Source organism: Pieris napi, chromosome 23 (genome assembly GCF_905475465.1).
Source record: "Pieris napi chromosome 23, ilPieNapi1.2, whole genome shotgun sequence".
Classification (NCBI taxonomy): Eukaryota; Metazoa; Arthropoda; class Insecta; order Lepidoptera; family Pieridae; genus Pieris; species Pieris napi.
The window spans coordinates 9,006,225-9,034,075 of record NC_062256.1 but is presented as its reverse complement, the minus strand read 5'-3'; the positions used below and the strand labels follow the sequence as shown (position 1 = coordinate 9,034,075).

The window sequence follows — 27,851 nt, the reverse complement described above, 5'->3', positions numbered from 1 at the left end:
TGTATGGTAAATAATAATAGTTCTTTGATTTTCTTATTTCGCGATTACGTCAACAGTAATTATTTACTCTTTTTACACATATTACACTGAAATTGAAAGGCATTTCGACGATTCCTACATAACATTAATACGTTTATGTCCTATTATTTTTGAGAGCTTTGCCTTACTCTTGCTGACAAGAGGAAGGGGTTTTGACGATTTCCCTTAGTAGATTCTGGTATTTAATTATTTTGTTTGTAGTGTTTCTGACGGGTTATGCAATATTTAGCTGCGTTGAGGCGGCGCACAAGGAACGACAAAAGAAAAACCCTAATGATTACATCAACGAAGTTGATCCAAATGCTTAATGGTGAAAAAATGGGCGTTAAATAAAAGCTGTATCGTGTTAAATTGTTTGTTTATTTTCACAAAAATTATTATCTGTTAGCAATAAGTTTATTACAATATCCAAGAGCGCTGTAACTTGTTTTGGTCTCGGCTTTCTTCTTCTGTTTTATAATACCAAGTTCCTGACGTCAATATTATCTTCTCGCTATGTTTCTTCACCGTACGAATGTTCAGCTCAAGAACAATATATCAATGTTCAAACATTAAGCGAAAGCGCATCTTACGTAATAGTTGTTACTTACGCGAAATGAAAGTGTATTGTACGCTTTCTCAATTTGGATCCTTGCTGTTCAGGACCTTGGAGAAAGGCTGTTTTTAATTATTATTACTGTTCTTAATGCTGAATGATTGTCCTAATAGACCATATTATCTTATAGGTTAACTTAATGTAACGTTCTGGGTTCCATGCCGAAACAATTATTATTTTTAGTTGAAAGGCTGATCTCTTATGAATGGATTATTAAGGGTGTAGGGCACTAGTATGAATCGTTACCCTACACACGGTTATTCCAGTTGCAGAGCGTGGACTGTATATCAATTGTTTCCAGGTGAGGTCAGGCGTAGAAAAAACACTTATTTTTCAATTATTATTACACCACTTTATTTGAGCACTAGTTAATTACGAAGCGGAAGGAAGTCAAAACCATAGACATATATATATATGAAGAAAAATTACAGATAACAAAACAATTGAACCATAGATATTACATTATGTTGCCAACAAAGGGGTAATGGACTTCATATCCTGAATGTGATGTATTATTTTAAATTTAAATTGTTTATGGGTTCGCTACAGATAACGATTCAAAATAATATAGGAGTTTGTGGAGAATCGCGTTTACAATTATACTGATTGCTAAGGATATGTATTCGCGACCTCAGCCAGGGTCTCCGGGACTGTCAGTGTCAGAACGGATGAGGATCGGCGATAAGTACGAGGTCGAGGATAGGTTGAAGGAAAAAATACAACATCCTTAAGTTTTCGTGCTGAAAACTCTCAGAAGTACTTCCAATCGCGATTCCGACCATAACATGATTCCAAATCACGTTATCGTAAGTTATTAAAATAACGAGACATTGTAAGTATTATATTGTAATAAAGAGAAATTGATCATCCATATTGACGATATTCTGTTTGACAGACAAGCCCTGTGTGTTGTTATTAATAAATTGCTTTTTTTATAAGTGAAATAAGCTAGCTTAGAATTAAGTTCCTAACGCGCCCATGGACCTGCAACACAAACGCAATGTTATCAGCCAAGGTCCACTACCTAGGCTCTTCTCTTAAAGGTTCTATCTAGGTCGTAAAGATTTTGAAATACCTTGAATGGCAACGTTATATAGTGTCTAAGGGTGCGTACAGACTATGTAACATATTATATAACTTGTGTTTTATAACACGTCCACATTATGTAACCTTGTTATTCAACATTATAACATAAAACAATACTGTACACATTAGAATAACAATGCAATATAACAATGTTATATAACCATTTTAAATAACAAAAGAAAAAACAAAAATTCGTAAATGCTGGGTTCGTCCTAGCATACATATCAATAACATGTTTTATTGTTACTACCATTACTACCATTGTTATTGACATTCAGTGTCCACTTTATCTGAAACATGTTGTATAGCAATGTTGTATAACATGTTATGTTATATAGTCTGTACGCACCTTTAAATAAGCGATCTATCATTCTATCGTGAAACGCCGAGAAACGGGTGTTTTTTTTTTTAAATAATGACTTACGCTGCGTGCTATTCAATACTGGTACATAACAACCTCATTGCAGTGGTGTTATTATTTTTAATCACTCAGTTTATCTTGATTTTCTTTCTCAATGATATTTATGTATTATAATTACCATGAAGCGTGACTAATAATTATTTACGATTGCAAAGAATCGTACATAATTCAATTCGACATTTTTTCTTTGTCTATGGCTAGATGATTCATGTTAATTCTCGGCTCAGGCCGATCAGGCAAAATGGTCAAATAAAAATAGGACCTCATCCGGGGCTTATTTATTTAAAAAAGGCACACTAACGAATCACATACACACAAAGAACACACGATATAGAAAAATAAAACAAGTGTGCACAACATTCGAAGGGAAACATTACAATTATAAAAGAGAAAAGAAATAATACAATAAAACTAGCCGACGATAAACTAGATTAAGAAATATACATATTAAATCAAATATGCAATTTAAAAAATTAATATAATATCTGCCAAGTTATTATGTTATTATATTAAATATAAAAAAAACCTTTAATGCTGTTTAACTTACGTACTAAATATAAAGTAATAGAATATTTATTATACTTATTATGTACCGGCAAACGGTTATTTATTAACAAACAGATTTTACTTCGACAAAATCGGCCTCCTCTAAATTTTTCCAATCTAAAGTTCGAATTCACATAGAACCCGCCTGCCATTTATATCGTCCTCCCATCTTCTTTCTGCCTCTCTTACCCTTCCTACTTCGTACCACTCGTCATATGACCCGTCCATCTCCACTTTAGTTTTCGGTATTGGTGTATGCATCTTCAAATATAGCTTAATTTTATCTTTCCTATTTTTGCTGTATAAGGTATATATTTTTATATAACAGGAAGCAAACGGGCTCACCTGATGTTAAGTACCTAATACCGCCGCCCATGAACACATTGCCAGAAGGCTCGAAAGTGCGTTGCGGGCCTTTTAAGAATTGGTAATCCATGCGTGATGCTCTTTTATATAATTTATGCAAAATATCTCATTGATTCTGAACCGATTTGAATTAAAGTATTTGAAGTTGGTTATTTATTTACGTTTTTACAAGTTAGTAAATAATAGTTCTTTTGGTTTGGCCTTGAAAAATAAGTATTACAATTCAAGCAAACAATGCTCCATGCATTGTTTGAACGACATTGCTTCAACGTAAAAACGACATTTGTGGTTTTGTTTACTTTTCCAAGGTTTTCTTCCACTTGAATTATTTTGAATAGGTTTTTACGCTACCATTGTCCTAAATGATCAAATGAGACTTCCCTAATGTGAGTACTTACTATAGAAATATAAATTATTTTGAAGGCTTATCTCGAAGGTCGTTCCATTCTGGGCTATAACTCTTAGAATATAAATAAAGCATCAAAGCTATTGAATGACCGTTATCTTTCAATAAAAATAAACTAAATCAGTGGCGCTACAACCTCTTTAGGTCTTGGCTTTAGATTTCTGAATCTGTTTCATGATCATTTTTAAATCTAATAGGCAAGTGGGTGATCAACACGCCGTCGACGTTTTGGGTCTAAGACATGTCGGTTTCCTTACGATGTTTTCCTTCACCGTTCAAGCAAATGTTAAATGCGCACATAGACAGAAAGTCCGTTGGTGCACAGCCGGGGATCGAACCTACGACCTCAGGTATAAGAGTCGCACGCTGATGCCACTAGGCCAACACTGTCGTTTTAAGTGAAAAGGGTTTTAGTTTAAAATAAAAGACCAAATATTGTTAAATTTCTTTACTAAGCTTTAAGAATGCACAGGTGTTGTAACATTGAATTGAATCCTTTATACATAAGCCGGGGGGAGGTGAAATGAATCCGAGCAAGCAATATGAAAATTTCAAAGGTGGAATGTTATTATGAATTGCTTTGTTAGTCCCATACCATGAGCTCTTTGGGACCTTAATTATATATACAGTGCAACCTTAATATAACGACTTCCTAGACCGAACAAATTATTCTTAATCCCTTTGAATTGTCCATAATGTAAAATATCCCTTATACACATTACGAAAAAATTTCTTTAAAACGAATTTTCAACTATCAAAAATATATCTATAATTAACGAGTTTTGTCAACCCAAAACCTTATATAAAGTTCTCACCGATGTATGTAATCTCATAGTATGTGATTAATGTCGCGATAGGTTTCGACACGTTTTTCGTAAAACAATCGTTGTTTGATGTATTTTTTTTTAAACGAGTTTTAGACTACCCTCAACATTAACTTTAGTTCAACGAATTACTTAATACTTGATGTAAATTTATTAAATTCTAAACAGTTTTTTATGAAACATATTCTTAAAAATCTTGCAGCAAGTGCGCATGTGCAATAGTTACTCATTTGACTCGTTCGGTTGTTTACGAATTGACTCCAACTGCCCGAAGTGGAATGGTCGATTATAAAAGAGGTTGTAGCACATGCGCACGGGCAATTCCTTTGTTCAAGTTTGAAGATATAAACGTAAAATCAGTGAAGTGGATTATAGTGAATCAAGTCATCATTGGAGTGTTGAATTTTCTACCCTAGATCAACTAGCCCTTACAAACGAATATTTACTTTTCCCTTCCGATATGTTATATGGAGGTTGCACTGTAATTAAGGTTTATTTTGCAATATGTAATTTGTCCTGCAATCTGCGAAGTATACAACGAGCCCATGAAACGGATGAACACTTAAATTACCTATAGGCACACATTATTACTCAATTTTGCTAATTATATAATTCATTTTACAATACAATACAAACTGAATCGTACATATAATGTACAAATTTTAATAATACTATGTTGCTATGAAAATGCATATATAATACGTGTGAGCCAAAATATTACCTAAGTTTGCGTTCAGTTAAAAAATTAAATCTCAAAATTGCCGCCCTTCAAAACCCTTCACTCAGTTATGCAACTGTCACATTGACGTTTCGTTCAACTGACATTTCTTATCAAATTGACCATTCAGGGGTTGAGACAAATACACTTCGCCAAAGGAGTTTGTAGGGAAATGGTCACGTGAAAGTGTGAGCTGTCATTCACAATGTCATAGTCATTGTCAAGCCCCAGATTTAAAAAAAATAGATTTAGAAAGGAGTTTGACAAGCTCTCTTTTAAAGGAGTCTTTAATTAAGTTTTTAATAAAAACGAGTGTCTTTACTATTTACGACTCGTAGCTATTACTAGTGTTTTTTAACGAACGCAAACTTTATGAAATCCACCCATAGGAGTGGCTAAGTACCTTTCCATGACAGATTATACAGGCACCGCAAGCGTGCTGCAAATTGAACAAAGATTTTCAATGTGTTTAACAAAAAGTTACGAAGCATTTGATATTAATTTAGACCTACCTATGGGTGATTATACTAAATAAGGCCTAAACCCAACACTAAGCCCATATTCCATGAACCGTTTCAAAATCTATATACGTTTTGAAACAGGTTTAGGAATTTAAGCCTCGAGGTACAATTACAGATATATTTCTGTTGTTTCACATAGGTTTTACTGTGTAACTAACATACGTGAATAAAAAAAAATAAAAAATAGTTGTTACCGAATTAAGACATTTTGTCAATGCGTCCAGCGCTAAATAGTATGAATTCTCAAGGTGAGAAAATTGACTGCAAATAAAAACTGTATACCCGGTTTCTATAATCTAACCAGTCGTAAGCAATACAATTAGTTGTTTTGAAAAATTGTTTATTAAGTTTTAAATCATAAATTAAATACAGCGCTATCTAATGATATAATTGCACTTTGAAAATAAAGTTTGACAATACAAATACATAGTTATTTTTACTAAGTGTTGAATAAAAAAAAATATATGTTACACAATAATATTGTATTAGATAATTTAAGAACAATTTATATCGTTAAAATTATACAAATTAGGAGTTAAAATTATTTTATTGCAACTTAAAATTTGAAGACTAAGTGTTAATTGTACCTCGCTGATGGTCCTCAATCCACGTCCATCTGCTCTTGCGTGGTCTGTTCGGGGGCTGGGGCCTGCCCGTCGCCCGCCGTGTTGCTCGCCGGGGGCGGCGTCTTCTCCTTGGGTTTCGGCTTGCTGAGTATGGGGTTCACGATGTTCTCCAAACTCTGCAAATTCAATTTAAAGTTGAGATATTCAAGTATAATTTTTGAAGTTATACTTCTTTAGGCGCGTTATGAAAAATTGATGAGAGTGAAATTTTACGATGCGCGCGCACCTGTGACACAAAATTGGGAGTGTGATTATAGCGTGCGCGAGCGAGATATGAATAAGACAATCTACAAGTAAAAAGAAATAGAATATGCGTGAAGTTTGTATGCCAAGAATTTTGAATGATCCTAATGACATTTGTCATTTACCTATTAAACAAATAAAGGAGTTTTAATTATTGACTATAATGACTCCTTTTGCAGTCTTTGATTATTTAATTGTAATTATTAATTATTTGCATGCAATCAAAAACTATTTTTAATAATGCCAAAGAAGTATAACTTCTTACGCGCGTACATAAGTACACGCACCCCTTTTTTTTTGTTAATTTTAATTTCAGGAAATGGGTAGAAAAATTAAGAATTTCATGCTTTTGTAGTCGAAAATCCTATAGAAAAAGTAAAAAATCATTTATTCAATGTACATTTATGAATGTCAAAAAAGAAAATAATTCTAATTAAATGAATGTTTGTTTGACCCTGTTAATTGGTCCCTTGGGTTGATGAAGAATTAGTCTAGATAATCTTGCTCGCCAACATGTTTATCATACCTGTCGTTGGTTTTTTCTAAATTCTTTGGACTGCCTGAAAGTCACTCAAAAATATTACGGACTTCTTTCCAAAATAAAAAAAAAATGTGAATACATTTAAACATAATATATTTTCCTATACAAACTCTTTTAATATTTTTTTCTTCTTTGCCGTCTGATCGACGATGTTTAATTTGTCACTTGACAAAATATATGTAAGATATTTTAATTTTTTATTATATTATTTTACTTTATAAAACCTAGAATATAGGCTTTAAATGTTGTTTCTTTTGTATTCACAGAGAAACGCAGTTGCGCCTTATTTATTCCCAGTACTCGTATAAGCGATTGATACTATTATATACATAATAATAATAAATCACGAATTTCGATTAAATCTTATTTACCTGAGTCCCCCCCCCCTCACCCTCGTGGTTTTAAACACTTGTTAATACCATCTCTTGGTAATTTGAAATTCATCTCCTTGTCTCTTGACTTTCAAATTATCGAGTCATATGTAATGTGCACTCTTCTACTAAACCATCATACCTGTCTCTCCTGTCTAATCTGATGAGTGGTGTAGGGCGGTGCCTGATGAAGAGGCGCGCGGGCCAGCGCCTGTCTGGCGGTTTCCAGCCAGTTGAGGGCGTTCTTGCTCGCCTCGCACACCTTGGCGATCTCCGCTTCTGTTAGGTGAGCGTATCTGGCTTCACCCGATCTAAGGAAATATATGATGATACATTATATATGAACAATTACTGTAATGGAATGGAATGGAAATGGAAAAAACAATGCAATTGTTTTAAAATGCTAAGTATTAAAACGTCGTTTGTCCTTTATAAAAATTCGACGACTCATTGGTTAGTACCCCTGACTGCGAATCCATGGGTCCCGGGTTCGATCCCCGGCTGAGACGAACATCCATGTGATGAGCATTTGGTGTTGTCCTTAGGTCTTGGGTGTTTAAATATGTATTTATATGTCTATCTATCTATAATATGTATGTATATCCGTTGCCTAGTACCCATAACACAAGCTTCACCAGCTTAGCATGGGACTAGGTCAATTGGTGTCAATTGTCTTAAAAAAAAAAAGAACTTTTTCAGTAACTCATGAGATTCTAAGATTGAGATAAGGGGAAGGCATTTGGTGTGGTCTTCAAGTGGTCACCAGCCGAATGGCGAATAATGATTTGATTTTTTTTAAGATAAATGCTGTGAAAGAATTGAAAATACTTAAACCTGAGAAGCAGTTATTTTAACATAACGAGTGAGAATTATTAAAAAACATTTTTTGTGTCCATTTAAGAGAACTAAAACAAAACAAAATCAAATTATAGACAGTCTGGAAAATCTGTCAGCTGCTGTCAGAAACCATTTTCGTACTTTTTTTTAATTTCATGTAATAGGAGGCGGGCAGGAGGCTCACCTTATGTTAAGTGATACCGTCGCCCATGGACACTCACACTGCCAGAAAGCTCGCAAGTGCGTTGCCGGCCTTTCAAGAATTGGTAAAAATACTGATAGAAGTCTACGCTATACATTTTCTTGGCTTCTGATATTGGTACTACCGTCGCCATTTTGGTACGTACAGTAAACAATTTTACTATCTACCAACATCTAATAAAAATCCAACTAAAATGTATCTATTTTATTCCTTGCATTATTACAATGACATAGTTTTAATTATAGAACGGTCTTGATTGCTTGAATCTTATAAGATACTATAATAATAGCTCGTACAGGAAGGAAGGAATTCTGCATAGAATGACAGGAATCATACAAAGTTCAATTCCCTTCCCTTTTAACTGTGTATGAACCCATTATTTTGATTGACATGGCCCGTGATTTCCTGTGGGAAGCAACTTAACAGGATAATCAAAACGGATATTGCTGATACTACTCACGACACTTGTTTATATTGAATTTTAGCGATATCAACAATTTGTGCCTACGAATCACTATGATCACTTCATACCCTGAGACGCGCTACGGTAAGTGAATATGGACTTGACAAATCATTATAAATTTCACACTATAGAAATGTAATTGGAAACCGCGTTATATGGGGGACGGAAATCGCATTCAAAATCATTTATTCATATAGGTAACACAATGTACACTTATGAACGTCAAAAAAATATATGAAATGTTTCTCATTTTACATTTACTGCCAGTTCTTAAATCAAGGGCGTAGAACGGAAGAGAAGAACGGGCAATAAACTCCGCCACTATTTTTAATCGCCAAGTTTTTTGTTTTACACAACGTTTGTAAGGAGCTGCAACCATTACAACATGTTCCACATTACATATTAAGTAATTAATAATCTACTATATAAAAATAAGTCGGGTTTTCCTTCCTGACGCTATAACTCCAGAACGCACGAACCGATTTCCTCGGTTTTGCATTCGTTGGAAAGGTCTCGGGCTCCGTGAGGTTTATAGCAAAGAAAATTCAGGAAAAATTTCAACAGAAAAGCGGGATCACCAAACGAAATGTTACATAAAACGAAGCCATCTGGTGGCGAAACGGAGTTCGCCGAGTTTGCTAGTAATAAAATAATTTAAAAACATAAATTTGTCCTCTATCAGCAGGAGGCATGGTGAAATAGGAGCACGCACTTACATTCTCGTGGGAACAGCACGCAAATACATAGTCGAAATTAATAGTGGTACCGCGTTATAGGAAGAATTACTGTATACAGACTACATCACTAACAATTTAAACTAGTCATAAATGAGTTAGTTAGCTTATTTTAAGACGTAATTTAAATATATAAATGCCGCTTCATATTTCCATAACTGAGCTATTACCTGTACTGGTCCACAGCCTTGTTCGTGAGCTGAATGGAAAGGGCGAAGTCGTCCAAAGCACCGGGGCGAAGCTCGAACTCCAAACGCCTCTGTTTGATTGGCTCGCCCTCCGTTCGGAGTTCCGTTAACTTGTCACTGTACACCTGTAGAATATATAAAATTATAGGGGGCTTCATAGCCTAGCGGTCTTATTAAGTGGCAGCTAGGTGAGGGGTACCGGGTTCGATTCCCGGTTCGAGGGCAAGTTTTAATTTAATTTAAATTTGTTCTCGGCCTTTGGGAGGGTTGTGCGGTACCGGGCGAGTAATTAAACCGTACATGGAGGACACGGTCGAATTTCTAAGGCAAGCAGTAAGTATGCTACCTAAGAAAGGAGACTGTGAAGATTTAGAAGGTAGCAATACGTTCTAGGCCGAGGATGGCAAAATTACAATAGCGAATTATAAAAATCTTATACTTGACGCTGGCTAATGCACAAACCGTGCCAGAGCCATAAAAAAAAATTATGTCATGAATTTTGAACTAATACAAATGACCGAATTCGAACCGAAAGACCACGATAATATGCGCAGCACGTCACTATCAAGTGGTTTAAGTTAGCAAATTACACGTATTTATTTACGTCAAAGACCCTCATAATATGTCGAATTAATATATTCAAGTAGTTAATTTGGTAAATTGTCGAATCACGGTTCCACCTTAAAACACCTCCAAATTTTTTTCTACATATTTTCATCCGAGTCATGAATGGTCCGACAATGGTACACCATTGCGATAATGTGGTGGCCGCATGCTCTTTAACCCATAGACATTAAAATAAAAAACTTTTTTTTGAACGGATTGAAGTTATGTATTATTATAAATTTACAACTATTATTACTACATAACTTCAATCTGTTCAAAAAAAAAGTTTTTTATTTAAATGTATAAAAGTTATGTCAATCAAAGACAATACCATAGACATTAATTAAAACATCATGATTTGTGAAATGAATTTTTGGCGTTAACCTAACCTAACCCAATGTAATGTAATTTATAACTTCCTACGCATGAAAACAGGAAATCAATAAAAAATGCCTTTATGTTTTAATTTTTTACATGGCTGACACACATATATTAACACACACAATTCACACAACATACCTGTCTCTTCTCATCCTCGCCTTCGTCGTACAACCACTGTTCAAGCCCATCCAACTTTTCGACCAAACGCGACCGCAAATCTTCAGCGATGAAGTCGTGTAACGTATCCCCTTCGGACACTTTCCCTCTTAGTTCGTATACGTACTCTTCGAGCGCGTTACGGGCGTCCGCACGTTCCTTCTCTTGGCGATCTTGGGCCTGCATCTTGCCCTACAATAAAAGATTTTAAAAACAATTATAATCACAAAAAATAATATATTTGCGCAGTGCGTGGACACTCAGGCAAGCCTTATAAATAAAGTAATATATAAGTGTATCTAACATAGAAACAATTCATTCAAAATATGTGAATTAAATAGATAATTATCAAACTTATTATTAAATAAAAGTTAAAATAAAATTGACTGCTAGCCAAGTTTGAACCCAAGCTGCAGGAAAAACCAATTTTTCCTTCGGTGCCTTTTTGAAGGAAAGCTTCAAGAAATTCTTGCATACAAGACAAAGTTTCAGACATGGTATAGCAAGGACCGCAGCAATAGAGAATAATTTTCACATTTATAATAAAAATATATATATGTGAGGGAATACTCGGATTATCAGTAAATGTTCTGATCGAGTCAAATTGCCGCTATTTTTCGGTTACTTTGGCTCATTGAGATTCCTTCTATTACTTTTAAGAATCATATTTATTTTTATTCGATTTGTTTTGTTATTAATTGTTTCATAGTTTGTAATCACTTAACGAATAAAAGTACGAATATTGTTGACCAATGAGGGCAGAGCAAATAACTCGAGGCGCCATCTTGACTTTTAATAGTGCGTACAGAGACCGCAGTGTAGTTCTGATTGAATATTCAGTGGAGCATTATGATAATGAGGTTGGGTCTGGTAGACATTAAAAGTGAGATCAGTGCCCTGAATATTAGCTAGTGCAGTGGTAGAAGGAATCAATCTAAATTAAATACTGTACGATAATTATTCGTGTCTTTTGCTCGCATTTTACCCACATGAGGCCTACTAAAAGGTCAATATCGATGGAGTGACGATATTACTCCGACATATGTATTGCTTTTTTTATTATTATTGCTTAAATATATTAGTATATAGTATAAAGTAAGAGCACAAAAGCACCAAAAAGCGCTAAGGGGTTTAACGAGATTAGATGTAATAAATAAGATAAATCAACGCTACAACCTCTTTATGTCTTGAGCTCAGATTTCTGAATCTATTTCATGATCATTTTTAAATCTAATAGGCAAGTAGGTGATCAGCCTCCAGTGCCTGACTCACGCCGTCGACTTTTTGGGTCTAAGACGGTGGGTTTCCTCACGATGTTTTCCTTCACCGTTCGAGCGAATGTTAAATGCGCACATAGAAAGAAAGTCCATTGGTGCACAGCCGGGGATCGAACCTATGACCTCAGCCACTAGGTCAACACTGCTCTATTATATGTTGATTAGATGAAATATAAGAAAATATTATGATAAACTTACCTCTTGTTCCAAATAGCTGTTCAACTCAGTCTGAGTGAAGCCGTGCGTACGCGCCTCAATGGGCAGTTCGATAGTCTTCACGATAACCTTCTTGGATTTATCCTTCTTGTCCTTTTTATCGTCATTGCCCTCCTGAAATGAGTACAACCGATTCATACCACAAAAACACAATCCCCACCATTGGCCCGGCATGGTCATCACCCATTTGCACCATCACCTTCAAAAAGCTGTTAAAAAAAACCAAAAAACAACAAAAACATGCGTGGACACAGAGACAAACCTTATTAAATACCAAATAACCAAAATCTTCGGGTATTCTGTGCAAATGGGGCCTCCAATGGTGGGGAAGGTAATTATGTGGTGACTGTTGCATTAATCCTTTGATAGGAGAAAATTGGGTTGCCATGACTACCAGAATACCAAAAATTATTAAGACTGAGAATTCGAAAAACAATATTGATAATAGAGGAAGAGGCTCAGATGCCGTCCACGAAAACGTATTTAGATTACTGTTTTTTTTTTTTAATTGAAGTTATACTTCTTTAGGCGCGTGTGTGAAATTTTACGATGCATACGCACCGTGACACAAAATTAACAGAATGAAGTTGCCCACGGAAGATGCTACGGCATTGGACATAATTTTAAAACAACATTCGAATAATAATAGAATTTATGTTACACTTAATGTAGAGAACAATAATAAATATTTATTGATTTAATTTTTCAAATGTAACTGAACTTTATTGACTATAATGACTCCTTTTCCAGTCTTTGATTATTTATTTGTAATTAATTATTTGCCTGCAATCAAAAACTATTTTGAATAATGCCAAAGAAGTATAACTCCTTACGCGCGTACATAAGTACACACACCCTTTTTTTTAAATCTTGTAACATTGAGAAAAATCGTATTCGTGGATGACACTATGGCAACAAAAGGGAAAGGGATGACTGCATCAAACAGAAGTGAAGAAGGCCAGGGAACTGCAACAGCCACCACGAGTCCACAAAGACTGACACATACCCCAATCAACCATTGTCCTACTCTCTGTGTCCACGATTGTTTCTGCTCCTCTCTCACCTCTTCTTGTCCATTTTCCTGTTTCTCCTGGTTCGTGTCCATCGGGAGCTCCTGTCCGCTCGCCTGGACATTCTCGTTGGAGTTTTCCATCTCCACGTTCTCTTGGGCGTCTGGTTTCTTTTCGACGAGAGACGCAGAGGCGACCGTTATGATTCCGTGAATGTTAACTCGGACTTTGAGTTTCACCTTTTGGGATTCACCCTCCGGGGTCGGTTGGACATCTTTGATGTGCCATTGACCTGTTAGTTTTATCAGTTTTAACTAGATGGCGCTATTCGCTTTAAAAACGCGATAACTTTAGAGTCAAGGAATGCCAATAATATTGCCTTGGATATATTATGTGTATCTAACAACGAAAACCTATATTTAAGACAAAATTAACGGAAGTTCAAGTTAATCCAATTGAGAGGTAACGAGCTCATAAGTAAATCAAAAAAGTTTAATATAACTGAAACTTTGGTTAATTTGGGTCAAATAACTTAAAAACCTTATACCATTACTAGTGCACGACGAATCTAATCAAAGAAAGATATATAAAATTAATTTAAAAATAAATCAAATACCGTTCAATTCAAAAGGATAGGACTTTAAACAAGATTTAAAACGCCATTCGCTTTAAAAACAGATATCGTTAGAATCAAAAAATGCAATAACACTGCCCTGGATTTATTAAATGTAACAAATCTAACAACAAGAAACGATATTTTAAACTCCAACTGGAAACCCTATTAATCCAATTAAGAGATAACCAGCAAAATAAAGTTAATGTTAATTGAAACTGGTTAATTGCGTTCAACTTTAAACCTTTACTAGTTCTGATAGTACACAACAAATCTAATCAAAGACTACATATAAAAAATTAATAAAAAAAAAATTGGTTCAAATGAGAAGGTAAATATGGACGACATAATTATTTTCATGATAATAGATGGAACATTACTAATATGATTTTGATGAAACATCCGTTCTTAAGATCGATAGTTATAAGTTAGTTCCCGAGAAATTCATGGACAAACAAAAAAGATCTCATACAGGTCAAACTGATTACCTCTTAGAACAAGTATCAATACTTACCAATAAAGGTGTCAGGGTACGGAACTTCATCAGAGTAATAAGCACTGACAGAGAACGGTTCTCTTCTGTAGAACGTCAGCATTTTCGAAAATGGCGCTGCATGGAAAGCAGGAAACACCTGTACACAATCAAATATAATTTATTTATAATATATCACCTTTTAGGCCTGAGCCTCAGATTTCTGTATGGTGCATGATAATTTATAAATAGGCAAGTAGGTGACCAATCATGCCTTACACCTTGACTTTTTGGGTCCAAGGTATGCCGGTTTCCTTACGATGCGTTTCTTCACCGTACGAGCGAGTGTTAAATGCGCACTTCACATAGAAAATCCATTGGTACACATTGGGATCAAACCTACGACCCCAGAGATAAGAATCGCAATTAATTAAATTTACAATTAAACATTTAACATTTTTAATCGTAATTAGTGGAAAAAAATATGACATGAAAAAGTTTGCTTTTGTATTTAGATAGATTAAACTATAATTTCCTAAATATGTGGTCTTAATTTTAAATTGAAGATGACATATTCAAATTAATATGTTTATAGTTTTAATTGTTATTTACTATCAAAATAACATACAAAAAGTTGAAAATAATTATATTTGCACTTTTACTTTATATAAAAACACATTATTGCATTAGTAGTGAAATAAAATCATCTTAAATGATCAGGAAGGAAACGGAAATGCGAACATAATGCTATTATTTTTAAAATGTTCGGTTGTAAAAATAAAAATTCAATTCACTGATTAATCACAATAATATTCATAATAAAAAATATTATTCAAAATTAAGTAATAGTAACCAAAGTTAAATAAAAATTCACAAATAATAATTACCTCCATATCGCCATCTTCGCCGCGATCAGCGTCCCACGCGAGTCGAACAGCGTACGGCTGAACGTCCGTGACGTTGAATTCGCGTACACGCACTGCGGGGCTTAACATCGCGCACTGCAGGGCGCAACCACGGGCGACCGCTTCGTCCTAAACAATTGTGCATAGCTGTTACTATATGTAGCAAGTATTTTTGAAGTATTGAACTTCAATTAATAAATTATAATATTATCACTCATCGTATTATTACTTATTAAAACATTAAAAGTTTTCATAAAACTAGCTTTAGGTACATATCCCCCCTTTTTAATAAAAAAAAGTAAATCAGTTTCAATACCCTCCGAACTAACTCTACCATCTCTCTCTGTCAATTTGCGTTCCCTCTGTGATGAAAGGAGACGGATGAATAGTTAAAACGGTGCTATTAGATTAGTGGATAGAATATAGTTCTATAGACTTTTGAGATTTTTCGTAATACGCGCATTAGACTTGACAGCATGAAAAATAAAAATTATTGATAGTCTGTATGAAACACGACTTCCATAATTAACGATATTGATTTGTATACGTCAGTCACGTGACTGGATTAACGACGTAGCATGCTTGTAAATGTCTACTCCTAATATGGTCTTGGAATTTAATTTCACAATGACAGAATGATAACTGAGTATAAAACTTGAATTTCGTTGATGGCTTTTATAATAAAAATAATATAACTATAATACATTCACTTATTCAATACATATAACAACTGTTCATGTCTCACATGTTGAATAAAAATATTCTGTAATATAAGTGGTTCTGTCTTATAAGTGAGGGAGCGTTCAAGTATTACGTCACGAAATTTTTGGAGATTATTAAAACCCCCCTCCCCTCATGTAACGCGCCGTAACGTTTTTCTGTACCCACTAGTAAAACGTTTCGTGACTTTTTATACCAAAAAGTTACCATTATGTGGTGTACTCAACTGGAAAGTAGAAAATAATATTAACAAAAATGCGTAATTCAATCCCTGCCCCGCATCGTTACGTTTTACAAAAGGAGCCCCCCCCCCTCCCAAATTTCGTTACGTAATACTTGAACGATCCCTGAGACTGATAGGTCAAGACCCATATAGGATTCTAGAGTTACTAGACAATAAGTACCTGATTAAGCGTAGTTGATGGGACTTTACCAAACACTTGTTCCATGAGTGCTTTGACGGCAGGAATTCTGGTTGAGCCACCGACTATCTCCACAGAGCTGATATCTTCAGGCCGCAATTCTGTAAATTAAATTATTTATGAGGTTAAATATAAAATAATAAATGTTACAAAATAGCTACATGTTGTAAATTCTTAGTGCCAAGTGACTAACAGTTAAATTCTAACTGACTACATCAGATAATAACAAAAGAAGTAAACTCATGAAACAGATGGGTTCTGAAAAATTTATTTTTATTATTATTCCTAATAAGATCTGATCTCCGAATATTAAAAACATATACTTTCATGCTTGTGCCGGCCTCTGTAAAAACCATTTAGATACACTCGATTGTACGTTTCATTATAGCGCAAATACAATTCGAGGGAAAGAGACAAAAACATTAAAAAAGTGCAATAACCCTGATGAGATTTGAACATATTAAGCCAGTGCTGCAGTGGTAATAAATAGTCGGTGTTTATAATAATTAGTTAGGTCAGAAAGATTACTTATTAGAAAAACTCAAAACCAATAGTGTATACTGTATATACAATAAGATTACAATCAACAAATAATATTATGAAATGATTGTGACTACTAAGCTACATAACCTAAAAGATTGTTCAAATTCCAGTGCAAAAATAACTTGCATTAACTAAGCATAGCCTGTTCAGGCAAATATGGTAGAAATTTCTGGGATAAATCTAGAATACTATAATAATAAAACTTTATTCCTGACAGAAATAAGGTTATGACAAAATTAATGCAACACTAGTCCCCTGTGTTGTGAGATTACAATTATTCTGTGGTTCATGGTTAAATTTAATTAAACAATTTTTAAAGCAAAAGTAGTCTTAGTGTTACATCTATTCAAACACAAGTCATAAGTCTGCGTAAAATGTTTAAGCATGTGTGGGCACTGGTGTTTGAGCGTATAATACACTTTGTATTTGACAGTTGTTATGAGTGTGCGCTGTGTCTTTGTAAGTTTGAACCTTAGAGTAATACAAGATAATGTATATAAGCCTCTGCAGAAACAAAATCCAGATCGGCTAGCATTTAAAAAAAAAACGAAACTTACTGGCATTATGAAGTATATTCTTCAATGTCCGTTCGATCCGGCTGAATGTCTCAGCACAAATTTGCTCCATCTGCGTCCTTTGCATTTCTCCGGTCACATCCCGCTCTTCCATGAAGCATTCTATGTTCAGAGGGAGTTTGGTGCTGTTCGCTGACATTTGCTTCTTTATTTTTTCAACTTCTTGCAATAGACGAAGGTATGCCCTGTAATATAATATGTTTATATTAGAATAAGGATTATATGACACAAAGTCTCGACTCTTAGGGTCTGTTTCACAATGTATGGATAAAGTAACAAATAGCTATGCAACACAAATTATTTGGAAGATTTGACACTTCATCGGACTCATAACTTATGATGGACTTTATGTGACGAATAGCGCTATCTGACAGTAGTGAAACGCAACAATAGTGTTTATCCTACCAATAAGTTATAAATAGCTAATCGGAACTTATGTAGAACTTATCCGTACATTGTGAAACAGACCCTGAGTCTTACAGAACATCAATCAAACATAAATCTAGTTCCAAGAACTGTCAAAGCATTTTCTGTATAAAGTTTGAAAGCACTCAAAATGAGATTGTGATTTAAGATATGAATAAGAATATGGACCCTAATTGTATCCTATAAACTTGTTTTGTCGTCAAGAAAATAAAATAATTAACCTTATGAACTGTGAGCCCTGAATAACTAAACAATCGTCCTTATCAAGAAACTTACAATATATGACAAAACATAAAAACAAAAGAAAACCAATTTAATAATCTATTATCGTTTTAAGACTTATTCTTTGGTATCAAAAGTAAATTTTAAAATTTAAGTAGAATGCTTTATACCTCTGGTTTTTCTTGGGATCCAGTTTGTATCTGGTAATAAAATCTTGGCAGAAGTACTCAGCCAGGGCACTGTCAATATCCCGACCACCGCAGGATGCATCGCATGAGGTAGCTAGTATACGCAGTTTGCCCTTATTAAATGCACAAGCAGCTACCTGTAACGTAAAAAAGCCTTTTTTAACAAAAGATTTTTACTGAAAATATTTATTAATAAAGTATGTATTTCTATTTGTTGTTCAGAAAGGTACATCACCTAAAAATATTAACCTCCCTTATATAAAAACCAAATCAGTCTCTTAATGTGCAATTAATTATCTTTTAATTAATTAACTCTTTTGTCTCTACCTGTCAAAATGTGTGTGCGTGTGTGGAGAGAGAGATAAATACATTAATTAAATTGGTGCAATAAATCTGATTTATTAGTTGTGCCAGAATGTATAAGAAAAACATTTTTATCGCAATGTTGCGGGCGACACGAATATGATATCATTTTTATAACATATTTTCATAAGTATCTGAATGTCATTTTAAAAGTGAGAGCAAAAATAAATCGAGATTCAAATAATTTACCACAAACATTCAAAGATCTTTCTACTAGAACTATTAAAAATTTACATAATATACTAAGTTAGGAAATAAAGTATTTTATTTATGATTATATGAGTGAAGCATCATATTAATTTGATAATGTAATAATATATTTGAATAATGTTATGATGTAGTGATAAAATAATTTACTATGATATGATTGATAATGTAATTGATATAATTACATTATCAATCATATCATAGTAAATTATCATTATATTGAGGGTACCTAGGCAAAGTCAAAGTCGCCTCGACATAATTTTTGTGATTAAAAATAGAATAAGTGCATAAAAAGGTTCAATAAAGGGATTATAATAAACTAAGCTATCGCCTACAACATATATCGTGTAGAAGCAAGCAAAGATATATGTATACTGTAATTATTCAGTTGTGAAATTTTTTTGATTAACCGTCATACTTCGTTGGGAATAATTGGCCATCATACTTCGTAGTCTGAGTCATATCATAAGAACTATAGTGAAAGTGAAGTGTCTGTTTTAGAAGTGATTTGTGATAATCAATACTTTGAGTATAAGACGTAAGAACATTTTTGAATAACTTAAGCTGTGTTATGTTCAATTTATTCGCAACATTTGTCGGCAACTGATTGGCACCTGTCCATAGATAGCTCTTTGGTATCTTGATCTGAAGTGTAATAAGGATCAAATCTTAGATTTTTTTTTATTGTTTTTTAATTTTTCTTTTTCGATTGGACTCATAATTTGAGTAAATATAAATAAATAACAAACAATGCCGAAGTGTATTGCTTGCGTCAGAGACCTGGATATAAGTACACAAATCAGGTGTACAAAATGCTTCAGAGGCTGTCATATCGAATGTGCGAATATTGCGTCGGAGACATTAATTAATTCCTGGATATGTCCTCCATGCTTACGCAGAGAGGATCGCGGTCAAAGTATTTCACCTGAAAATATACGTACATCAAAGGCGCGGCGTAATAAGAAGGATATAGGATTGAGCGACCGTTGCGTGTCAAAAGATGAGTTACAGCTGTTCATAACAGAGGGTATTAAACACGCAATAGACTCCAAACTTGAACACCTAGAATCTAAGCTGATAGAATCTCTGAAAATGTCTCTTCTTGGTGAGATAAGGGAAGAGATAAAATCAATCGTCACCCCATTTGTGAACGAGGCTGAGTGTCTCAGGGAGGAAGTGAATATTTTGAAAAGTGATGTCCAAAACAATAATACCCTTATTAAAGAACTGCAATCTCAAATAAATAAACAACAGCAATGGAATAGGATGAACAACCTCGAGATTGTTGGGTTACCCCAATCCACCAACGAATCCACACACGCCTTAGTGAAAAAAATAGCAAAGCATGCAAACGTCGTATTGCAGGATGAACACATCGAATATGCTAATCGCGTTCAACCGAAACATCCTGTATCTGGTAAACCAAAGACAATCGTAGTGCGCCTAAAATCACGTGATATTAAGGATAAAATTTTATCTGGCTTACGTCGAAAGCGAGGCATTCAAACACTGGATATAGGATTGTCAGGGGAATCGAAAAAGTTCTTTGTCAATGAGCATTTGACCCCAGAAAACAAGCAACTTTTGAAAGAGGCAAAAGCTCTTGCTATAAAAAAAGGTTTCAAATTTGTGTGGGTTCGCAATTGCTGCATTTTTTTACGCCGGAACGAAGAATCTCCTGCTATATCAATAAACATCAGGCGCGATTTGGAGAAAATCTGTTAATTATATGTTCTTATATTAAGTACCCATATTACACAAAACAAATTAAATTTTACATAGTAGCCTTACTACCTAATTTGAGCATTCATAACCACCATTCATACACACAAAATCACATGAACATTATACCTACTCATAAAAACACTCTTCTACATAAATACAACTTACACACCTGCCTATGGATATTAAATGTTATTAAAAAATACAAACATTTGCGCCGGTTAAAACCTCAATATTCTGTGCTTAAACATCTCGGGTCTTCATCGCTAGTACTATATATAAATATATGCATACACTTTTATACCTTCATACTTAGTAACAATGATTACAAATAACCTAAGTTTGTTTTATCAAAATGTCCGTGGATTGCGCACAAAAACACTAGATTTAAAACAGAACATACTCATGAACGACTTCGATATTATTCTAATCACCGAGACTTGGTTAACTTCTGGCTTTTACAATACTGAATTATGTGATGACCGATATGATGTGCTCCGTCTCGATCGGAATTCTAAAAATTCTACTAAAACGTCGGGTGGTGGTGTTATGTTGTGTACGAAAAGGTCACTGCATGCGCAAGAGATGGCCGAGTGGACGTGCGACGGCGTTGAGTGCGCCTGGTTGACTATTCCCGCTAGTACGCTCGCGTCGAATGAATGCAATAAACGCGAACTACATATATGTATTGCATACATACCACCTGACGATTTGCAGTCTGTAAGACTTACAGCGTTTACAGACTTTCTCCTATATATTTTCTCATTACACCCAAATGATCATTATATCATAGCTGGCGATTTCAATCTACCCCACATAGGCTGGTCTCCTACCTCTGATCCCACCTTCCTTAGGCGTGGTACTGTAAACCTACAAAATGCGGGTGCAAAGCTTATTGAATCATGCAGTAGTCTTGGTTTCAGTCAGTATAATCTTCATAAAAACTCCTCTGGAAATATACTAGACCTAGTATTTAGTGACATATACATTGAGGTGTCTAAATCTTGCAGCTATCTCGTTAAAGAAGACCCGAACCATCCATGCCTGGAACTGAAATTGACGGAATTGATGACGCCTAGTATTAAATTAAAAAAGGAGATAAGATATAACTTCAAGAAGGCTAACTACGATAAATTAAATGAATATCTTAACGGTATAGACTGGAATGACTCTCTAAGAGGCGACACCATTGACATAATTGTGCAGAAATTTTATTCAATCCTCCACCGTGGAATTGATCAGTATGTGCCTAAGACTACCTTTTATGCTCATAACAAATATCCGGTCTGGTATACTAAGTCGCTCATACACATAATACGCGACAAACGAACTGCACACTCTCGATGGAAAGCAAGAGGAAACCCACGAGATTACGATGAGTTTTCCTTACTTCGTTCAAGACAGAAGGCAGTCCAAAAAAAATGTTTTAAGTTATATATGCAAAAAATACAAACATCGTTAAAGAAAGATCCAAAGAAAATCTGGTCTTATCTAAAAACCTTACGAATTAATAACACTGGCTATCCAAATAGATTACAATTAGGAAGCAATATATATAATAACGAATCGGAAGCATGCACGGGATTCAGTACTTTCTTTGAGAGCGTATTTCAACAAGCAGCACCTTCATACCATGAAATTCTGCAGACTAATACGGAAGTAACCGACAACATTATATGTAAACTAAATACAACCAAATTTGATATATTGAAGATACTAAATTCATTAAATGCGGAAAAAGGAGCTGGGTATGACGGTATACCACCTATTTTTATCAAAAAATGTGCTCAAGCTATTACAGAACCACTGTACATAATACAGAACTTATCCGTGAACACATTTGGCATTTATCCTGATGTATGGAAGATAGCTAAAATAATACCTATTCATAAGAGTGGCTCGCGGTTGAGTATTGAAAATTATCGACCAATATCGATACTTAATACTTTCAGTAAAGTCTTTGAAAAGATAATTTATAAAGCCATCCACAATATAATAAGTAATTCACTTCCCGATGAACAGCATGGTTTTATCAATAAACGTTCTACGATAACCAACTTAACCGTGTTTACGAACTATGTACTGCAAAGTATGGATGGTGGTGCACAGGTTGATGTAATTTACACAGACTTTGAGAAGGCTTTCGACAGAGTGGATCACACCATCCTATTACATAAGCTCCAACTTCTAGGGATACGTGGTGACCTACATCGCTGGTTTTGTTCATATATAACAAATCGTAGACAGGCGGTTGCGGTTGGCAGTGCTAGAAGCGACTTTGTTCGTATAAGTTCTGGAGTTCCTCAAGGATCTATATTGGGTCCCCTGTTATACAATGCATATCTTTATGACATAAATAGTACCATTAAAGATTCAAATTACCTTATGTTCGCTGATGATAAAAAGATATATTTAAAAATAAACAAAGAAGGAGACTGTCACAAAATTCAGGCCGACCTAAATAACCTTTCCAATTATTATAGACAAAATCGAATATCGGTTAATGCTTCTAAATGTGTCAAAATAACATTCACCAGAAAAAAAAACAAATTTAACTTTAGCTATCATATTAATAACAAATCTGTAAAAGAAGTAGATTGTGTTCGTGACTTAGGTATATGGTTAGACTATAAAATGACGTATAATAACCATATTGACACAATAGTTGACAAGGCCTATAAGCAGCTTGGTTTTGTAAGACGTGTTAGTGAACATTTTCATGATGTCGACTGTATGAAAGTGCTATACTATACGTACGTAAGAAGTATTCTCGAATATGGTTGCTCGGTTTGGTCACCTAGTTACACTGTACACAAAGAAAAAATTGAAAAGATCCAAAAAGACTTCATAAAATTTATCTCCTATAAGACTTACAATAAGTTTAATACATATAATGACGCGTGTGAACATTTTAAAATTAATACTTTAGACTCTCGACGAAAACAATATGATTTATTGCTACTACATGACATCATCTCAAATAAAATTAATTGTAGCTCCCTTCTAGAAAAATTGCCCTTCCTTGTTCCTGCCTACCAGACTCGTAATCGTGCTTTGTTCCATGTTCCTCACATTAACACTAACTATGCAAGGAACTCAGTTTTGTATCGCGCAGCCCGGACATACAACGACCAATATTTAAGCCTCGACCTGTTTAAGCTGTCGCGGAATATGATTAAAAGAAGTATTAAGAATATCCATAGCGCAAAATCACCTGCATCATGAGCATACCCCACATACACACCTTCACGTACTTACCCTCACTTTTACACCATCATACAACACAACCAAATTAGGTACCACTTAGATAAATGTATTGAATAGTTTTTATTTGTTTGTTCCCTTTTATAAATTCTTGAACCATTTTGTAGTTAATTGTATTATTATGTATTCCATATTTGGCTATATTTTTAATGTAACTGTTTGTAATTGTATATAATTTATGTTAGCTGTAGGTTTACAAATAAATAAATAAATAAATAAATAAATAAAATTCTACTTTTAATTATGTAAAATAAATTTGCACACCATTATGTGGCATAAACTTAGATACCACCATATTTTTGCAAATTAATTAAAATGATTATTCTTTATAAATAAATATATCATCATTATATAAAGAATAAGAATAATTTATTTTCTCCCATATTCAACATTTCAACAAACAATAAGACAATAGTTGAAAAGACATATGTAACTTAGCAGTCATAATTTATATGTTGTATGAAAACAACACTTATTTGTAAAACATATTTAAATATAAAGAATGTGTTTGAGCTTGAGTCTGTAACATTAGTTTTTTAAATACCACCTAGCACCTGACCATCTACTGTATCAATTGCTTTACTTGAAATTGAACCCACATATGTTACAAATAAAATTATGAGTTAGAAAGCTTCATAAATATGTGGAGTAGGTACCAAAATCAAAATCTATATTAACATGCTGGTAACAGTGGTTCATGCATTCATTTACATTTTCTCTTTTGTATATCTAAGTTAAAACAATATATTAAATAGGAACACAATTCAATCAAACTTCAACCAGTGTTTGTGGTTCAGTGGTTATCTTATCTTAAAATTTAAATGTATATATTATTAAGTTAAAAAATATTTTTTTTTGTAAATTTGTTTTAACATTGTTTACTAAATATACTAAGGTACACATTGTTTATATAGACCTCATCTTAATATATAAAACAAAGTCAGATTTGTTCGAAAACATAACATGTGAATGGCTGGACCGATTTTCATTGTCATTGATTTGTTGTATTTGTCTTCAATGTTCAACCCGTTGATACAAGGTAGAATATTAGGAAAATGGCGTATTTTAGATTTTATAAATGTAGAATAATGTCAGTCATGACATTATTATTTTTGGTAGTCGAATATTTACACATGTGACGGCACACTTTTTTATTAATTTCTTATATTTTTTTAATTAATTGTATTTCGTTAATATAATCAAGAATTAAGTTCAGCTAATCTATAACACGACATTAATTAACTGTTAGGCGGTACGAAGTTAACCAGGTCAGCTAGTAATTTAATAAAACATCTGTAGAATAATAAATATTTTAACATAAATTTGTTTGAGCACAAATGTAAGCTTTTTTAATATTGTTATAATTTTTTTATTAGAATTATTATCAATTATTATTAGTTTTTGGCAACTTTCCCATTTTATCCAAACATACATTTTTCTATATCAATAAAATTTATAAAGACATACATACAGCCATTTCACCACTATAGAATCAAACATTACAATATGTAAACCTATGCTTACCTGAAGGGAAGCATGTCCAAAGTCAACAAAAACAACATTTCTTGACTTTTCTTCGGGAGCTGGTAAATCTTGTTTATAGATACCATATGCTAAGGCTGTGGCAGTGGTTTCGTTCATAAGACGCAACACATTGAGTCCTGTAAATAAAAGTAAATTCTATAATTTTCTGAACTCATTTTCCACAGAGAATGCTTTATAGATTTAGTATTGTTTAAAGCTGGTACATAGATTGATGGTGGATGTAACCTTTTGTTTTCCAAGCTCATTCAAGTTAGACCATACGTAGCTGATATCTTACATGCAATGTGTGCTTTATACAATAGTAATAATAGTATAAACTTCTGGTTATGTAGGTGCAGATGTGTGTAAGGAGTTAATACATAATTACAGTTACTGGATGTTTAATTAATATAATTTAACAATATACTAGAAGAAAATAATGAAAAGTACACACATTTTGTAAATTTATCTTAAATTGTACAATTGTGATACTAAAGTATATTATTGCAGAATGCATAAGTTAAGGAATCCAAACTTTACTATTAAAACCATGTTTGTAAAATAGAAAATAACAACTACAATTATTGTCAACTTTATTGATTGGAATATAAAATTCAGTTACAAACTGTAATTGTTCACTAAGGTCAAGGTTAATCCATTGTAAGTACAGAACTACAAGGGCATCAACTTATTTTGATTGTTACCATTTACAGAAATCATATGGTTTTAAGTCATATATGGTCTGTTACAAAATATGACATCACTATTAATGTATTGTATTTTGAAAAGATAATTTCAAAATATTGTTTTTATAACTAAATTTTAAATGTAATCTTTCTAATGGTTGAGATTTATCTATAATATAAACCATACAGTCTCAATGTCAAATTTAGATAATGTTTTCTACAAGGCTGACAGCTAGTTTTTACCTAAAGCTCATTAATTTTTTTTTAAATATATAAAGTACTAAACTTTTTTTTGACATTGATGAATAAACTCCAGAGAATCCAGGACATACCTGCAATAGCAGCGGCATCAAACAGCGCATTCCTCTCAGCATTTGTGAAATAACTAGGAACAGATATAACACAGTCATTGATTGGTGTTTGTAAGGCAATAGCAGCAGACTCTTTCAATTTTGTGAACAGCATAGCAGTTATCTGTAAATAAAATTATGTTACAAACTTAATATTTTTTTTTTTCAATTCAAAAAATTAGCATAGGCATGTAAATCATTGAGGGGTAACCTCTGTGCTTGGAGAATCCTTAAGTTTCATAAAATGTGTTTAGATATATTAGGCATGTAGAGGATTACATTGGATCTAATCTAGGTCATAACTAACCTATTGAACTTATTCCTATGGATTTGTGTGTGATACATTTAGAATGAGGTTATATCAGATAAGAATTAAAGAAATACCTGTTCAGGACTGAACACATTATCTTCTCCTAAATAATTAATCCTTATGCCAATTCCACCATCCGGCCTTGGTTCAACCTTATATGGGAAGTGTTTCAACTCTTTCTGAACATAAGGGTCAGAAAACTTTCTACCTAACAGTCTCTTGAATCCAAACACAGTGCTTTTCATGTTTGTAACCATTTGATTTTTGGCAGCTACACCTAATATACGGTTCTTTGGTGAAAAGGCCACACATGATCTGAAATATGACAAAAAAATACTTAAAATCTAGTAAGATTATTAAAATATGTTTGTCATAATTACCCCTGAACCCAATATTTAGAACCAATAAATGTGTCATGTCATGCAAAATCGTTCGCTATCTTCTTTAATTACTTAACTACACGCTACTTCTTAGATTATAATTTTATACTAATTGTGAGAGTGTCTTCTCTAATGACAGCGAATAATAGCATTTTCTTGAATATGGAAAATTTTACTTACGGAGTACCTCGTAGACTGTAATCATTAGCTATTGTCTCAATGCCACCTGCTTTTGCTACAGCAATGTAACAAGATTCATTACCGAAATCAATACCTATAACTGACATTGCAGCCATTTTATATAAATAACAATTCGATTAGGGGAAATTGAGTCACTGAAATCTTTTTATTTAGAGTTTAAAAAAACACGTTGTTATAGGCTGACAATTAGTTCGCAAAAGAAACGCCGGTTTCACAGAGAACACTTCACTTCGCTTGAGAAAACTGACCAAAATTGTGATTCTTCGGCTCTCGCTATTTGCTTTTGACAGTTGTTACTGGTTCCATCTGAAACCCGAATTTTCTAGAACTACAGATTACAAATAAAAATTGATGAAAAACTTTAAAGGACTGCCTGACATATTTC

The 27,851-nt window shown here is 33.7% G+C and overlaps 1 protein-coding gene across 2 annotated transcripts; it reads right to left on the bottom strand.

The window, feature by feature from the left end:
* Positions 1 to 3,892: 3,892 nt before the first annotated feature.
* Positions 3,893 to 27,763, bottom strand: LOC125061180 (heat shock 70 kDa protein 4). 2 transcript variants are annotated; one of them, XM_047666418.1, is made up of 15 exons: positions 27,446 to 27,763; positions 26,960 to 27,200; positions 26,558 to 26,699; positions 25,540 to 25,676; positions 18,442 to 18,596; positions 17,606 to 17,808; positions 16,488 to 16,606; positions 15,346 to 15,492; positions 14,501 to 14,618; positions 13,370 to 13,665; positions 12,346 to 12,456; positions 10,853 to 11,062; positions 9,710 to 9,852; positions 7,446 to 7,614; positions 3,893 to 6,264 (listed from the first exon to the last, which is right to left on the bottom strand). In XM_047666418.1, the coding sequence occupies exons 1-15, from the start codon at positions 27,559 to 27,561 to the stop codon at positions 6,124 to 6,126; spliced, it is 2,448 nt and encodes an 815-aa protein (XP_047522374.1). In that variant the 5' UTR covers positions 27,562 to 27,763; the 3' UTR covers positions 3,893 to 6,123. The 2 variants fall into 2 exon arrangements, with proteins under 2 accessions (XP_047522374.1, XP_047522375.1); XM_047666419.1 differs by having other exon boundaries at positions 12,346 to 12,477; positions 13,427 to 13,665; positions 27,446 to 27,762.
* Between the last annotated feature and the right edge of the window lie 88 nt (positions 27,764 to 27,851).